The following is a 17,381-nucleotide window of genomic DNA, read 5'->3' as shown; positions in this document are numbered from 1 at the left end:
TCATTATGTGGATGCCTCCTTAGGGGGAATGAGTGTAAAAGAGAAAGTACTTTTAAGTTTCTGGAATTACACTATGACTGTTAAGCAACATTTGTGCTAGGATCTGCTAAGTCCTTTTAGATTAGTCTAGTGTTTTGGTTTTTAATTTTCTAGTTACCACTTCCAGATATGCTCCAGAGAATGTGTGAAGCCCATTGGAAAGGCAGGAATTACTGTGCCTTCCTTACAAGTTTACACAGCTGAGGTTGTTTTCTTGGTTATCCTTTTATGGATCTCTGAAGGGGCCCAGGGTCTACTGGGGATCTATAAAGTACAGATTGAAAGCCATCAGGACAAAGCCATTTACTAAGTGTGCTTAATGTTTCTCCCAAAGCTTCTGAATCCACCTGGTTGTTCCCAAGGATAGGAGCAGAATTTCATTATAAACATTTGCACACAGGTCCACTGTGATTCAGACACAAAATAATGCAGATTATCACCCCCTGTATTTTTACCTTGTTGCAGTAAATATTTTACTGTGGTCATTCACTTGTGCTGCTAGGCTTTGTCCTTTGAGTCACAGCCATGTTGTCAGAACTGTTCTATAACAGTTAAGGAAAAGGCCTGCTCTAGGACTCTTGCGTGGATGAACGTCATTATTTTTAAGAGGAGTTTTAAACTTATTTAATGCAGAATGACTCCAGCTACAGAGCCTAAGCAAAGCACCATTAAAGCTTTACACCGCTCCTGAAGAAGAATCCTAGTAGGAAGTTGGATCCTTCCCAAACTGTAATGTTTGCTGGGCTCTAGGCTTTCCCTCCCAAGCATGCAAGGTGAGGAGTGTTTACTGCTGATGCTTCAGCTTCCAAGCACCATAGCAAACACCTTTTCAGCACTTGCGGACTAAGAGTTATGATTCCCTGTAGCCCAAATCTTGGCTATGTTTAGAACACACTATGGACTCACCGTACCCCATTCCAAACTGCTCAGCATTAGCAGATATTTGGTAAAGGTGTATCTACTAATTCAGCTGTTTGGTGATTTGTCATGAGCCACAGAAGCCAAATTCCTTCATCACCTCCCTATTTAATACATCTCCTATCTATCAGTCTCACACCACAGATGGAAGAGCTAGAGTTGAAATTCAGTGCTAGGAGTAGAAAAGGGGAGACCTCTGCCCATGTCAGCCCCCCATTTCTTAATTGTGACCTAATTTTCTTTATTCACCTTGCAAAAACTGACAGCTGTTGCCCATTATGCACATGGCCCAAAAGCCTGAGGGCTTCTTCTTTCCCACCTCTTTCTACCTCTACTAGCTCTCTGCAGAGCTCCTTTTAACATTCAGGCTGACTTGGGGGCACAATTGTATTTCTTATTATAGTGCCCAACTAGGTCATCTTGCTTGGACACAACAATGTAAAGGTTGCACTTCAGGAGAAAGCATAGACTTACGGCACAGCCCACATCTGCAAGTTGAGATCTGAGGTCTGCCACTGGCCACTAGCCTAGTTTTGTTGCTCTTATCTGGGTTTTCTCTTTTCGCTACTATTCTTTTTCCTTAGCTTGCCCATTAAATTGCAATATAGTTATCCACTTGATTAAGGTATTTGAATGTTCAACTGTCAATCTGCCCAGAAACTCTGGAACAACCCAAGGGTCTTTAACTTCTGAAGTATTAGTTATACATCACTAGCTCCAGGTCAGTGTTTTCATTAAAAAAAAAAAAAAAAAAAAAAAAGGCTGGCTGAGAAACAAAACTTTATACACATTCTGTTAAGTCTCAGTTCAGTCCTATTTATTCTAAGACTGATGTGTCGTGACCACAGCATGGGAACAGCAGTACCACAGCAACTAGTCCGTTCTTTTGACTAGTAATTTCTCTGCATGCCAAAAAGCCTGAACCCTACTTGCAAGCATCACTGAATAATGGAGGTGACAGCTTTTTGTGGTTATAAACATGCACCAAAAGAAGCTAATGAGACAAAGAAAACAGATACTGAACATCTCAATGAGGAAAGAGAGCGATTCTTCCATCACTGTTGCTTCAGAGAACAGTGATTAGTATGGTAGCTTCATCAGAGGTGTACAAGGATTTATATAAACAGGAAAACTAGAATGCAAAGCATAAACTTAAGTCAAGATGGCTATATTGATATGACCCTTTATATGAAGATTTTTGTTTTGGCATGGAGAAGTTTTTTTTTTAAAAAGTGCTAGTTTATGGTGTTTTGGAAAGTGTCCAACCTAAATTTAAAAAGCTGCATTAAGTACAAAATAAGGACCCCCAAGAGGAACACTATCAGTATAGCTAGTTAGGTTATCTGTATGGATATGCTTATACAAGCATAGTTGGTCAAACATTCTCCTGTAGAATACTGTACAGCTTTTAGCATAGACTCTGTTTTGATAAATGTATGGGCCATAAAATCTACGTTTGAAAAGATGGATGCTTTGTTGCACAAATGTCATTTCATCACTGTCAGATAAACATTGTTTTGTCATCCAATTTGTTAAAAGGGTGAGAATCAAGTCAAGGACTACTTGCAACGACTCAACCCACGCTAGTTCCTGGGGCCCAGCAGCTTGCATCCAGTGTGCCAAGAGAGCTAGCTGATGTCCTTACAAGGCCACTCTCCACTATCTTTGAAAAGCCACAGAGATTGAGGATCCCTGATGGCCAGAGAAGGGGCAAAAAAAACAAAAAAACAAAAAAACACACATATATATACACACACACACACACACACACATTTTCAGCAAAAGCCAGAAGAATGCAACCCATTTAAGACCAATGAGCCTATTACTTACATTTAAATGGAATTTCTCATATTTCAGCTTGCACCCATTGCCTTTTGTCCTTTCATTGGGCATCACAAGAGAAGAGTCTGGTTCTGTCTTCTTTACTGCCCCATAAAGTGTTTATATACCCTGACAAGATCCCTTCTTTTCTTCTCCAGCTTCAACAATCCCAGCTCTCAGCTCTCTCCAATTCAGTCTTCAACCATATTATTGTCTCCCCGGCCTCTTGCTGGGTCCACTCCAGTATGTCCACGTGTCTCTTATCCTGGGAAGATCAGCACTGGACACACTCAGCAGCGCTGAGGGGAAGGATCACTGTCCTCCACTTCCTAGCAACACTACCTGATGCAATCCAGGAAGCTTTTAGTTTTTGAGGTCACAAGGGTACATTGTGGCTCATGATTGACTCAGTATCCACCAGGACCCCCAGGGCTTTTTCTGACAAGGTGCTTTCCAGCCACTTGGCCTCCAGCCTGTACTAGTGCCTGGGGTTATTCTTCCCCCAGGTACAAGACTCCACATTTCCCCTTGCTGAATTAATGAGGTTCTTGTCAAGCCATTTTTCTCCAGTCTGTTGAGGTCCTTCTGGATGGCAGCCCAGCCCTCTGGAGTACAAACAACTCTCATCTTCTGCAAGCTTGCTGATTGTGCCCTCTGCCCCATGACCCAAGTCATTAATGAAGGTTTTAAACAGTGTGAGCTTCAGTATTGCTAGGGGACACCTGTAGCAACTGGCCTCCAGCTGGGCTCCATGCCACTGATCACAACCCTCTGAGCACAACAGTTCAGCCAGTTCTCAACACACCTACTCACCATCTACTTACATTGTCCATTATTCATCCTTTTGGCAGGGTGTTATGTGGGACACTGTTAAAAGCCTTGCTAAAGTCAAGATAAACTGCATCCACTGCTCTCTCCTCATACACTGAGCCAGTTATCTAATCTGGCTACTCCTAATCATCTTCTTGTTCACATTTGGAAATGGTTTCCAGGATTATTTGCTCCATCACCTTCCCAGAGATCCATGAGACTGACTGTATTGTAGCTCCCCTTGTCCTTCTTGAAAAGAGGAAGGACATTTGTTTTGTGGTGGTTTTTTTGTTTGTTTGTTTTTCGTGTGGGTTTCTTTTTGTGTGTGTGTGGGGGGGTTTTTTAGCCCTCAGGAATCCTGTCCATTGTTATCACCTTTAAGATAATTGAGAACAGATTCACAACTACATCAGCCAGTTCCTTCACCATTCATGGCTGTGTCCCATAGATCTGTGTACATATCATCTCTCTAGGTGTTTCTTTATCTCAGCCAAGGGTTCATCTTCTTTGGTCTAGCCTTTCCCACTGGCCTCAGGGGCCTGCGATTCCCAAAGGTTGGTCTTACCAGCATAGACCAAAGCAAAGATGACCTCAGCCTTCTCCATGTCCTTTGTCACAAGGACTCCTGCCCTGTTTAGCAGCAGGCTCACATTTTCTCTCATCTTCCTTTTGCAGCTCATATATCCGTGGAAGGCCTGCTGTCCTCTGCATCCCTTGCCGGGTTCTATTGCAGATGGCTCAGCTCTGCTTTGTCTTTCCTAACACCACCCCTGGGCATTTGCACAGGATCCCTATGTCACTCACAGGTTACCTGTCCCTGCTTTCACATCTTGAATACTAACAGCAGCCTTCCACACAGCTTCTTCATGGTGGTACCATGACAGGAGGATGAAAGGCAATGGGTATGAGTTGACAAAGGAGAGCTTCAGCCTGGATAAGGAAAAACGTTCTCCCTACCTCGTGCACACTCTTAAGTGACAGTGTGTTTTTCTCTCTGTCCTGTTCACCTATGGCACTTCTGCATGTTGACCAGGAAATGCAGCAGCTGGCAGAGGTGTAGAACACTACTTATACCACACATGGTCACTTGATCAGCAATGCAAACTGATTTCCTGAGGAACTTCTGTACCAGAGTAAGCATTCCGAGATACTCAGTACCTGTACCTACCACACCTCAATAGGGTGCTCAGGCATTTGCATTTTGACCGATCTGTAACATAAAAGAACAGACTGACAACTTTTAATAGGCCATTTTTTTAATTGAGAGTTAAGATCATGTCCTCCCCATGGTGAGCAGAACGCACTAGGAAAACAAAATACAGAAGATTGCTTTAGAAAATACACACTGGTTAAGCAATGCTACTTTTTGGCAAAGTGCTGTATTTTGTTGGTTTTCAGCTTGTGTTAAACTATTAAAAATAAAGAGCCAGACATTCTTTCATATCAAAAGAACTGCTACAAGTAGAAAAGTGGCTCTGGAGAGAAGCTGCCATATATGCATAGACTGATGTACAGTATTAATCCTAACTGAAATGTCCCTTTTGAATCTTCAAGTTTGCTGTGTAGAAGGCACAGTTTAAAATGCAAATCTGTCTAGTGACCAACACATATGAAAATACAGTTTCAGCAAGATTCATGAATATCAATCAGTATGAGACAGTGCAAGGCCTCCACTTTCACAAGAAAAAACACACACTTTAATACAATTCAAAACCCATATAAAAAGCCACACAGTTCACTACTAAAACAGAAAACCAAAACAAATTAATTGCCCAATAGCTCCAGGCACAAAACAGGGCTAGACCAACATAAATATGTAAAACAAATTAACAAAAAGCCATTTATGCAGCACTATCTCACGCAATAATATGGTTTCCAATATTACAAATTGAGAAGCACAGCTTTGTGCAACAAAACAGTTTATATCCTGAAAGATATAGGCTTTCATCACCAGAAAGTTATCTAGTAATGTAGTATAAAAAGATCAGTATCTCCCAATTCTAGGAGCAGTCTAAAGTTGCATTTACTTGCCTACAGAGAAAAACAGACCAAGGCTCTCATTGTAATGCCTGGGAGCCTTATACTCTCAACTCCATCTCCCTGTTAACAGTTAAAGGATTACTTACTCCTTCCAACATGGGGAGGTGGAGACTCCATCTTCCTTCATTTCACTTTAAGAAAATTAAAGCTGAAGGAAAGTAGTTACCTTTATATAAAGAAAAGTGATACAGGAAAGCAAAGGATTTTCCTGAGCTAGAAAGTTGGCAGTGAGGAGAAGGAAGTTTAAGCTGGGCAAAGAGTTGGAGTGATAAAAGTAGATAATCTGAGGCAAGTAAGAGTATTTATGAAGGCATGATAGACAGATGAAACTGCAGCTATTTGTGGGTAAACTAGAGTATTTGGACCGCGAAATCACTGTTGTATGGAGATGGGCACATACTGCTGAAAAGAATAGGAACCAAATCTGTTTTGGAAACTCAAGATGTGATCAATTTTGTTCTCTTTCACTGTCCATGTGGATTTCATGTGTCTTAAAAAAAGACTAGTGTATCCAGGAAAGCATCACTTGCTTTTATACTTTCAACCATTTGTCAACATGCCTTTGCAATAATTCTAACTAATCCCAGTGAAGCAGCACATCTGCCGCAAGAGATTATAAATGCTGTTTCCTGTACACTAAATATGTTCCACAACAATTCCAGCTGCAGAATGTGCAACAGTACCACTACATCAAGGCCAATACAAATTGTTGGGGTTTTGCTTCAGTGAAATTGAAGCATTTGTCTGCATTTAAAATACTTCATAGGTCTGGAATAATTCAAGTTATTCGTCTTGCCTGATATTAAAGACTCCTCACATGACTCCTTATATTAACTCCTGTATAAGGTCTACTGGAAGACACAGTTGAATGTCGTGTTAACACTTTAATGCCTTAGGCACTAAACACAAGGGAGAAAAAACCAAAGAGTAAGTCACATTAAGCACTGACAGAAAGCAGGATAAATTTACTTATGCTTCCCCCTTCTTTTTGTGCAGATTTCTGCTTCCTCACTTCCATAGCCATTTCATCTACTTCCCAGATTGATTTACCAGGGTTTGGCATGCTATATGGCTGCTGTGTAAAACACACACTCTCTGTTAACAGGTGAACTTTACTTTTTTTAAGGGCCTGCCCACTTCCAAAACATCTCACATGGTATTCTTAACAAAACTACTTGTTAGTTTTGAATGGCTTTTCTTTCCTGTTGGCTCACAGAATTGCTATCCAGTCCTTCTGTCCCCAATGGGCTAGAAGAACAATCACTGCTGATCTCTCTCAGTTTTTGTATACCTTGTTATCACCAGGTTCAGTTCTGTAAGACTGTTTTTCAGCACGCTCTTCTCCCTGCCACACATTGCCCTTCATTTCCAGTCACAATTAACTCAGACTTCATTTTCATAGAGAGAGAAAGAGATAAAATTAGAACTTCTGCTAAAATTTTCTTTGTAGCTACATTTGAGCTACCCTCAACCTGTAAATATGAGACAATCTAACAGCAATTAGCAGCTCAGAAATAGCTGTCCATCAGCCTGACTTCTTTAAAGAGCAGTCAGCTACTGATGGGATTAAAAAAACGGTTGATCCACCATCTTTTTCCTTTAACTAGGCTAGCAATTAAATGAAATAGGGTAGGGGAAATACATCTTTCAAAGACAGAAAGAGAAATAGTTAGAGAAAGGGAGCAAAAACTCTAACTGTACCAAGTAAAACCCAGTTCATCTCTCTGGGTTGTGCATCTGCACTTCACCCACAGGTCCACTTTTCCTTCCACTCCACTGTGAGGTACTACATCTGTAACACCAGTGCCATATCGTTCTGCAACAATATTGCCAGGGAGACATCTAACCCCTTTCTGATACACATATTAAGTACCCAACACACCTACAGAGACTCCACTAACAGAAGTAGGTACTAGGTAATTTAGATTAGATGTCCTTCTTGTAACAGTTCAGCATAGCTATATAATATCCGCCAGCAGCTATAGTATTTCCTTCTTAGACAGTAATCATATGTCGAATACAGATACACAAGCTGCCAAGTACTGGTCATTAAAGCACACAGCTAACCTCAAATTTTCTAACTCCACTTGGATTAATGCAAAATGTAACTGATTTCCATCTCAGTTAAGTTTCTTTAAAATACCAACTAAGAACCCATCTATACATCATAGTTTATAAAATAGCACACAAACTATTGTACTGACAGGCTTCCAAGACATTGATATTTAACATCAATGTTTAGGGCTTGCTGCAAGATGTTTGGAGATTTATGTGTAATTTCAAACAAATGCAACACTAGTTACGATTGTATTTGAGGGATTGATGATCAGCTTCAGATTGACCACACTTACCTACGCATGAAAACAAGAGCAACCTAAGACAATTAGACCATAGATTAAAACCACAGGAGCCATCAGTAATTGAACTGACGCTGGCAAGGCTGGTGAACAAACAGTCCATTGTGCTTGATTTGCCGAGAGTGGCAATCCCTGGTAAGGTTTTGGCGACGAAGACCATTTCTGTTGAGATAGTGTCTTTCATTATGCTCTTTTATCCAGTGGGTAGGACGAAAGCTCTTGTTTTTTTCCAGAAAAGCTGAACGAGTAGCAAGAGCTGTGACATAGCAGTGAACACGCTGTCCCGTTTCATTTTGGGCCTCCAGTCTAGAAACAAAAGCAGGTATCAGTCATTACTGAATTGCACTGGAAAGACATGCAAACCATAGAGGGTGGGAGAACATGGACATGAACATCCACTGTTTCAAAAGGGTATCCCCCTACTTGACAGGGGTTTGGGCTGAGGCAAGGTCAAGCCAGTTTAGGAAAACCACCTGGTAAGTAATGCGTAGTGCTGCTAGCTCACATTTAGTGTGAAGGCACCACAACAGCCTTTGGACTTCTGGTGTATTATGCTATTGCACCCTTCCCCACCACACCACACTAAGGCCAAGATGCAAAATAGATCAGAAACAAGGCACTATGTGTCACACTGCTCCAGCTTTAGAAGACTTTGGAGTTATCCATTAGGCAAAGTTTGGTTTAAAATCATCTTGAACATAGGTGGTTCGGCCTGAAAACAGCAGCACACTAATGAAAGTGTGTTTAGATTGCCAGTCACACAAGTAAATCCAAACAATGTTTATGCAGAGGAATGAGAAAGATAGACCAGTTGTGACACACACAGAAAATAACTTAGAAGGACTGTTCCCCAGCCAGCCTTCTAGATTTCACGAGCAAAGAGTCAGCAGTTCTGGAAAATCCTTACTCCATCATGCACTACTGAAAAAAACAAACCAGCAGCCTATGCAAGCAGGGACTGACGTACTGAAAAAGGACTTCCCTACTTGACAGAACAATCACTCATGTTTCCTGAAACTTCCCAGTGAAGCTAAAAATAGCCTAGCAGTTTTAAAAGCAAAGCAAACCACAAGTCGAGTGTCTCAGCTCTTGTGAGAACAGCAGTATTGGAGTTGCCCGCCTCCTTCCTCCCCTCCCAGGACCCAACTACCAGCTCTCAACTCAGTGGTGCCCTGTAAGGGCATCTGCAAAAGCAGGAGCTTGCTCAGGCATGAGCAAGAAGCCTCTTGGGAAGTCAATTTTTCAGCACTAACATGCCTCTATAATAAAAATCTCCTCTGGAGGAGCTTAAGTTGCTTGTATTGTATGATGTCTCTGTAGATGTCTCATCTGCTGTGCCCACACTACATGCTCGCAGCCTTGCACTTGGGGTCCTGAAGGTGCCTGGCAGAGAATTGAGCTCTTCTGCCTCCCCACACTCCACACTGGAGCAAAGCACATTGTGTCAGCAAGGGAGTCCTCCCTCCTCTCTGCTTTTTCCTTTTAAATATCCAAATCCACTTGCTTTTGGCTAGCTCGAGATGACTGACTAAAGCCTACAGACTCCAGAATAGTCATGTGTGACATGTTGATTTTTCCCATTTACTCACTGGATGCTGTCCTAAACTTAGCACTTGAAATATCAAGCAAGAAATAAGAGAATAAGACAGCACAAATAAATTCACAGTGTCTTGTAAACACTTTGTCTATGCAGATTACACCAGTTAAATTTACACGAGTGTGCCTGCAAGCATGGAGCTACTGTTTTCTACATGGGGTCATCCCTTAACAGGTTCAACAGTGCTAGAGGTGGAACTTCAGCCAAAGGCTTTCTTGGGAAAGCTGTAAGGAGCTGGGAAGCCACACCACATTGTGTTATTAGAACCCATATTTCCTAAGCATGCCCTTGCTGCATGTCATTAGCAAGTGAAAGGAATCAACTCCTAATACAAAGGATTGTGGTTTGTTATGGAAAAATGACTAGCTTGATGAACAGAGGGAAGTTTATACAACATCCTTCTCCTTTGAAAGGAGTTTAAAAAGGAGAAAACAGATTTCCTTCACAAAAGGAGAAAAACTGGTTTAAAATTCCTGGTTGAAGATGTTTGAGCTTTTTTTCCCCTCTTATCAAATACCCTTCCAGCACTGGTTTGCAAACCAACACGCTTCTGCTTCCCATCTCAAAGTGAAACTGGGATAGCAGAGGTGATTTGAATTAGCTAGAAGGCCACATACTCTTTCAAAATGTAGCATTCTGCTATCTTAGTAGTTGCCTTTGGTAGCCTGGCACTAGTAAGTTGCACACAGAGAACAGAGTTGATGAGCCTTCACCAGTGTGGTCAAAATGTCATTTTAGAGGGGCTGTGCCTAAAGGCAAATGATCACTACATACATTTGCTGCTATGTCCCTGGCATCTATTTTGCTAGAAAGCATAAATATTCTGCTAGTTGCGCTATAGAGCCAGACCTCACAAGAAACATTAAAGGCTTCAGGCCCCACCCCAATTAATACTTCAGTAATTTTTTCTGCATTTAGCATTTTGGCTTGTTAAAGCAGAAGTAGTTAGGCTTGATCAAGTAACATCATTTGGCACAAAGGTTAGTTCTAAAACCAGTATTGTTTTGGCAGATGAGGCTCTAGATGAAGCAGTGTTGCTAGCAGCCTGATCAAACAAAAAGCACTGTCCCAAAACAGTAGTACTTACTGTGCCAGTGTGCCTTAAGCAGCTTTTCTTGGCCCTACAATGTTAAATGGCCAACCATTAAACCACTAATGACTTCAAAACAGTTTTTTAAACTTACTGCATTATCAGTGTAATTAATTTTCCCAGTTTCTGTAATTTACCTCAGCTTTAGACTTCAGTCTACTCCCAGTTCTGCCACCATAAATAACTCTCTACAAAAGTCTAGGTCCTCTGACAAAGCAACAGCACCAAATTAAATGTGAAGAAACTTACACACCAGTTGAGGACCACACACCTTTAGCTTTGCCACACATTAAAGCAGCTTAAATGTACAGCATAACACAAGATTCTTCTCTAGAGGAATTTATACCAGTATCCCTAGTTCACAAGTCTGAGAAAAGTCAGAGTCTTACTTTGCATGTTACTATCCCCTGTAATCAGTATTTTAGATAAACTGATCTGCTGTCTTTCACTAGGGTATATCTTGCAGCCTACAGTTCTCTTGCAGGTTCCTTCAGATCCTCAATTTAAAGGTGCTACGTGCTCACAGCTTCCCCCCCCGATTTAAGTTAAACTAGACCCCTGATGCTTAACATCACAAACTGCCCTCTCCAAATATTTATACAAATCCCCTGGTCTCCAAGATTAATGGAGTAGCACTGTATTTCAATATTATACAGCAGCACGTCATCTCAGAGGCACACACTTCTTTGACGTAATAACTTTAAATATGGCAAGGAGGTCAGAAAAGTCAATGGGCATCTACCTACAGCAACTCTACCATTACACTGATTTTTTTTTTCATGTGTAACAAAGCTTACCATATTATGTTGTTTTTCTTTTTTCCAATTGTTTCTAAGTGTAGGCACCAGACAGGAGGACAAGTCACTCTTTGTTATGAACCAGGATTCACAAAACAACCCTTTGTTTCCAAATCCACAAATACATGAGCAAGTGTGGAGACATGATGGCAAAAATACTCTATTTGTATACATCTATGGATACTTGAATACATGCATAGTCCTTGAATGAATCCAGATGAGGGCAACCAAGCTGGTGAAAGGGCTGGAAGGAATGTCCTGTGAGGGGCAGCTGAGGACTCTGGGCTTGTCTACTTTGGGCAGAAGGAGGCTGAGGGGCAACCTCATTGCTCTCTGCAGCTCCCTGAGGAGGGGACGTGGAGAGGGAGGTGCTGAGCTCTGACCCCTGGGATCCAGTGACAGGACACATGGGAATGGTTCAAAACTGCATCAGAGGAGGTTCAGACTGGGCATGAGGAAGCATTTATTTACTGAGAGGGTGGTCACACACTGGAACAGGCTTCCTAGAGAACTCGTCAGTGCCCCAAGACTGAGAGTGTTTAAGAGGCATTTGGACAATGCTCTTAATACCATGCCTTAACTTTTGGTCAGCTCCAAAGTAGTCAGGCAGTTGGCCTAGATGATCACTGTAGGACCCTTACAACTGAAATAGTCTATTCTGTCATATCACCATACTCATATCTGTATATTCTGGGCATTTACTGCCAAAGAAGCAGTGCACAGCAAGTATGCATTTGCAATAATTCCACATGGTCAGATCTTTAGGACTCCCAAAAGAAAAAGAAATCTAACTGCACAATTTTTACCTCGCTAAAAGTAGAAGTCTGCAGTATAAATTTTCACCTTGAGGTAAGTTTTGTGCAATATTTCTGCTTGCTTTTGTTCCACAAACCATCTGTGGAAAAATGTAATCCTGCCCTAATCTATCACTAGGTTGAGGAACATAAAATATCAAAATAGACTTCCTTGTCAGGATAGTTAAAGTAATATTTTACATCTCACAAGGTGACTGAAAGTGTTCTGACTAATAGTTATGAAAAATACACGTAGCTATGGAGGGGGCAAAGTACTTTCAAACCTACGTTATCAACTATCCAGTTAACTGCCACCAGTTTCAACAGGACTGGAGTATATTCTGTGAGAGAACAATTAAGCTCCATAAATATTCACTGCAGTGTCAAAATAGCATACCCAACCATTTCCTGACACGGTCACCTTGTATAACACTTTTTCTAAGCAGGCATCCCTGACCACCATACCCACCTTGTGTAGTATCCATGCTTTATTCACTTGCTCTAAAATAAGCTGGAAAATTCAGTATTAAGTGTCTAAGCTGATCAAGTAGAAACCAGATATTTTCAGCAACAGAGCTCCTTGACATGAGAAGTCAGACGTACCTGGGACTACCTGGGCTGTGAAACTCCTCATCGCCACATCCAGTCTCATTAAGGCTGTGACAGGTATTGTGGACAGCATACACAGACATGCTGGGATGCTCTATGAGGAGGTTCTCCATCGGACTGGTTTCCACCTTAATAGTGGTTAATCCACCTGCAGTAAAACATGGGGGTGGGGTGATAAACCAGCTCTCCTCCATGGGACATGACTCGAACTGGATGAAGCAAGACTCGCTGGCCTCTGGCAAGTGTTCCAAGGGGGACGGTAAACAAGAGAAGACGGGTGAGCCATCCACGACCGCTGCTTCAGTGATGTCCGCTTCCTCCACGGAGCAATTAGCGCAAGCGTCTGCTGTAGGTGGCCATTAGTCAGTTGAGAGGAACCCATGGAAGTTGGTGATTGCAGGAGGTCGAAAACAACAAGGTTGCACATAGCCAGAAACAGGATATTGAAAACAAAACAAAGAAACAGAAATAAACCCCTATCAGCAGGTACAATTTTTTTTTTTTTTTTAAAGGGGAGGTGAAAAGGGAGTTCCCCGACAAGCCATGCTAGACACGTAAAACAACTGTTATCAGTAAAACACGACAATCATGTAATAAGTCAAACACATTTTATCTGTTCTGCTGAAGCCTGTGTCAGGCTTATAAACCTGACATCATTTTTCTCATCAGTTTACATAACATGTTTTGGTACCTATGTTTGGAAGACACCGTACTATCTAATCCACACTGTTTCTTCTTAGTTAAAGTTTCTCCCAAGCTACTGACTTACAGGCAGAGCTTACATTTGACAGACATCTTACCTATAAAGTCAACCAGAATCCACTCGTCATCTTCTTTCTCACTGAACTCTGGCTCTTGGCTGGACAAGTTATTAATCTCTCCCATGAGCATGTTATTTAACCTCTGGAACATCACTAAGGCAGGAACAAGACTTTGGTTGGTAGGTCTTTATATCCAAGGTTCAAGGCACAGCTCACACTGTACTAGCAGAGTGGCATAGACTTGAGATTGAAGTGCATAGATGCTCTATCAGCTTAGGTACAGGACATGCAGAGGCATGACTGGTAAACAGTTTATGTGAAACCTGCAAAAAATTATGACAGGGGTCTTAATGACAAAGCAATATGTAACATCCCTAGGGAACAAATTAAAAACCCTCACATTAGTGCAGTCTGAGGCATCAGTGAACACTTTTAACCCCCAAAAGAAGCGGTAGCTTCACTGGCATTCACCATTCCCTCCCATCTAGATACACACAGAAAAAGCCCAGGTCTCTCCTCAAAGCTGAGTGCCTTCTTCTATATCCTCCACCTCCCCGTGCAAAGGTCTGTTTGGCTGTTGATCCCCACATTCTCCTATGGGAGGAGAGGACTTTTGTACAGGAGTCTTGCACCTACATGCACAGAGATGCTCCCCCAGCTCCCCACCCGTCTTCCTCCTGGTCACAGAGAGATGTGAAGGCCAAGCGCACATTGTCTGCTCCAGACATGGCATCTCCCCTGTTGACACAGCCTCACAGCTCCCCCAGAGACTCCTGCAAGGGCTCCCAGGGGTGCCCATGGCAGTGCATCTTCTCTCTCCCATCACACAGACACCACAGGAAGGCACATCCACTCTTCAGGTTCAAAGTACACTACAAAGTCAACAGTGGGATCATTTTCACAGCAAGTGCCCAACTAGTCATCTATGGTAAGTATAAGTAATAAGGAAAAGTAACTTGTACGCTTAATTAAAACTGATGTTTATTTCTCATTACACTTCCTTAAATCTACATGTAATTAGTCACCATAAGCCCAAACTCTATATTTGGTAGTTAAGATGAAAAATCCCATCACTGCTGAGAGGCTGAATGTTCAACTGCCTCAGATCAGCCTTTGAATATTTATGTATGAGCCAATAAACAGAAGCCATTAAAGTAGCTGAATAAGTAAAGACTATATATGAAAAATATTCGTATTAACTACAGGTTAATTCCACCATAGAAATATTTGAATTATCACAGCATATCAGAATTATTACAGATTAAATACTTGTTTAATAATTAAATAGGGAAGAAGATATGCATGTAAGAGGGTATGTGTGCCTGCATTCAGGAACAGAAAGGGAATAAGACACAGTACACTAGAGAAATCCAGACTACAACCCATAATGAATATTATTTAAGGCCAGGATACCTTGTTTCACCCTATAACTCTCACTGAAGAGTCATTTTGGCCTCCTAGATCATTCTACCCCAGGACCACAGACCCCATCGTCACCTTCTTCAATGCAAAGACAAGCTCCATACAATACAGCTCCCAGAAACATTCATGCAGCTACCTCCTTACTCAAACAGCACAAAAGGATTAGACTTTAAAGTAGCCTTCAGAAGCAATATGGAAAGGTACAGGCTAAGTCAAGGGTTGTTATTCACTCTAGCTCTTCAACAGGAACTGTCAGCTGCAGGAAAACACAAGACTAGGAACAACTGGCTCAGCTGCAGTAGTGATAAAAGATGGTTCCTTAGGACCACACCTGAAAATGAAGCATCTTGGCTCTCTTTAGGAGAACTGTAAGAATGATCAGAAGTTTAAAGAAAAGCAATAACATTTTAAAAATGGAAAGGCTTAACAGAGAGAAGGAAAAATGACAACATCAGTCAACTATGTGAAGAAAGAGGCAAACATTTATTCCCCTCTACATTCACAGCAAGCAGAAGTGGCTTTTAACTGCAATAAAGTTCAGTTTTCAGTGGTTACTAGCAGGAAACACTTTTAACCATTAAGGCTGCTAAGCCCTGGGTGGGTTACCTAAGGAAATGCCAAATGCCCACAACGCTCCTAAGCATCTTCTTGAGAAGGTTTGAGCACTTCAGATACAGACTGAGCTTGCCATGGATAAAGAAGCAGACTCCAAGGGAAAGCCTGAAGTCTGTAGCTTTCCAGTTATCTTCCACATCCATCCCTAACCCTCTTCTGGCACAAGACCTATGAACAAAAGAGTTTGTTTTTTCTTTAGGCAAACTGGCAAGCCATAGCGTAATTGCTGGTCAGCACTGGCTTTCCCTGTACTCCCACTGCCGCACGGGTGCTTTGCCACTTTCCTAGATGTAGCCTGGAAGTACCTTCAGGCAAGGGCTGTGTTTTTGTTCTGTGTGTGCAGTGGAACAAGATGAGAGCTCTCACTCCTACATAAGGGCTCCATAGGCATCATGGCAACATCAACTAATTAACCCCTAACAAAGAAAAGGGACATCACTGTTCCTGAGAACACAAGCTAAACAAACTACAGCTTTTGGCCCATAAATACCTTCCTGTAGATCAAAAGCAGGCTGTCCCATTTTCCCCTCCCCCCACCCCAAGGAGGATTGAAAAAAACCACACATCTGAATCATTTGGAAACTAGGTGATGTCTTCACATCCTTTTGGACAAGTGCCTTTAAACATGCCACACTTCCATGCTATTGTGTCAGTCAGATGGGAACCAAGAAGTGACACTTATCACGGGCCATCGTTAGGGGAGGCAAATGAGACAGCGGCTGAAAGAGAGGTACGAGGTGCTCCCGTCTCAGACAGGATCTACCAGCTGCAAGAAAAGACAGGACCAGGAACAGCTGACTCGGCTACATTAGCGATAAAAGGCTGTTACAGATAACACATCCAATGCATGCCAACAACACTGAATTGCTGCTTAAATTTTATTTTCATTATATCCTACCAGAGATAGAGTGCATTCTAAGTAAAAAAACAAACAAACAAACAAAAAAACAAAAAACCAAGACACCCTTCCCAAATCCCTTCCGCAGTTCTCTGTTCGTCTCTGGCCGCTGATCCCCCCATATCCTCAGCTCCGCAGCCGCTGGGTTACCAGCAGGAGGCTCCAACAAGCCGCTTTCCGCGGAGCGACGGGTGACCCGGCAGAGCCCGCAGCAGCTGCGCACCTTCCCGGCTGCGCCCGGAGCCCTACCCGCCGCTGGGCGGGGGGACGGGACTACCGGCTGCTCGACAGCCGCGAAAACGGCAAAACCCTCCCGGCCTCCGTGTTTCCCGAGGAGAAAGAAGCCGGGATGGGCGCCCAGAGAGACGGGAGCTCCGCTGCTGCTTTTCACCGTCTGGCCCGGGCACTCAGACCACATTATACCCCGCCGTGCGTGAGCCGGGACACCGGCAGCGAGCCCGGCCCCAGTCCCGCAAAGCAAACTCACCTGGACCGCACTACTCCTGGCTCCGCGGCCACGCAAAATCCTGCGCCCCGCGGAGCCCTTTGTTGTTATAGCCGCGGAGCGCAGCTGACGGACCGGCCGCCCCGACCCCGCCCCTCCCCGCCCCTCCGCCAATGGGCGCCGCCGCCGGCTGTCGCTAACGCACGTGACGAGCGCGCAGGGACGCGGTTAGGAGAGCCGCGGGGTGAGGGCGGGGCCGAGCCGCCCGGACACGCCCCCACACGCCCCGCCCCCGCCCCGTCCCCGCCCCGCCCTCACATTGGTCTTCGGCTGCAAATAAATTTGCGAAATTTGAGGTAATAAAATGC

General features: G+C 43.0%; 1 protein-coding gene across 4 annotated transcripts; it reads right to left on the bottom strand.

Annotated features, from left to right (window-relative positions):
- Positions 1-4,826: 4,826 nt before the first annotated feature.
- On the bottom strand, positions 4,827-17,168 carry TP53INP1 (tumor protein p53 inducible nuclear protein 1). Of its 4 annotated transcripts, none has more exons than XM_065831518.2 (5): positions 17,056-17,168; positions 13,673-13,956; positions 12,867-13,218; positions 10,670-10,703; positions 8,145-8,291 (listed from the first exon to the last, which is right to left on the bottom strand). In XM_065831518.2, exons 2-5 carry the CDS (start codon positions 13,782-13,784, stop codon positions 8,274-8,276), a joined length of 516 nt encoding a protein of 171 aa, XP_065687590.1. In that variant the 5' UTR covers positions 13,785-13,956; positions 17,056-17,168; the 3' UTR covers positions 8,145-8,273. The 4 variants fall into 4 exon arrangements, with proteins under 4 accessions (XP_065687588.1, XP_065687589.1, XP_065687590.1 ...); XM_065831520.2 differs by having other exon boundaries at positions 12,867-13,215; XM_065831516.2 differs by lacking the exon at positions 10,670-10,703 and having other exon boundaries at positions 4,827-8,291.
- Positions 17,169-17,381: the final 213 nt, after the last annotated feature.

The sequence above is a fragment of the Patagioenas fasciata genome, chromosome 2 (genome assembly GCF_037038585.1).
Source record: "Patagioenas fasciata isolate bPatFas1 chromosome 2, bPatFas1.hap1, whole genome shotgun sequence".
NCBI lineage: Eukaryota > Metazoa > Chordata > Aves > Columbiformes > Columbidae > Patagioenas > Patagioenas fasciata.
Note: the sequence above shows the minus strand (reverse complement) of the source record. Positions and strands in the feature narration are given on the sequence as shown.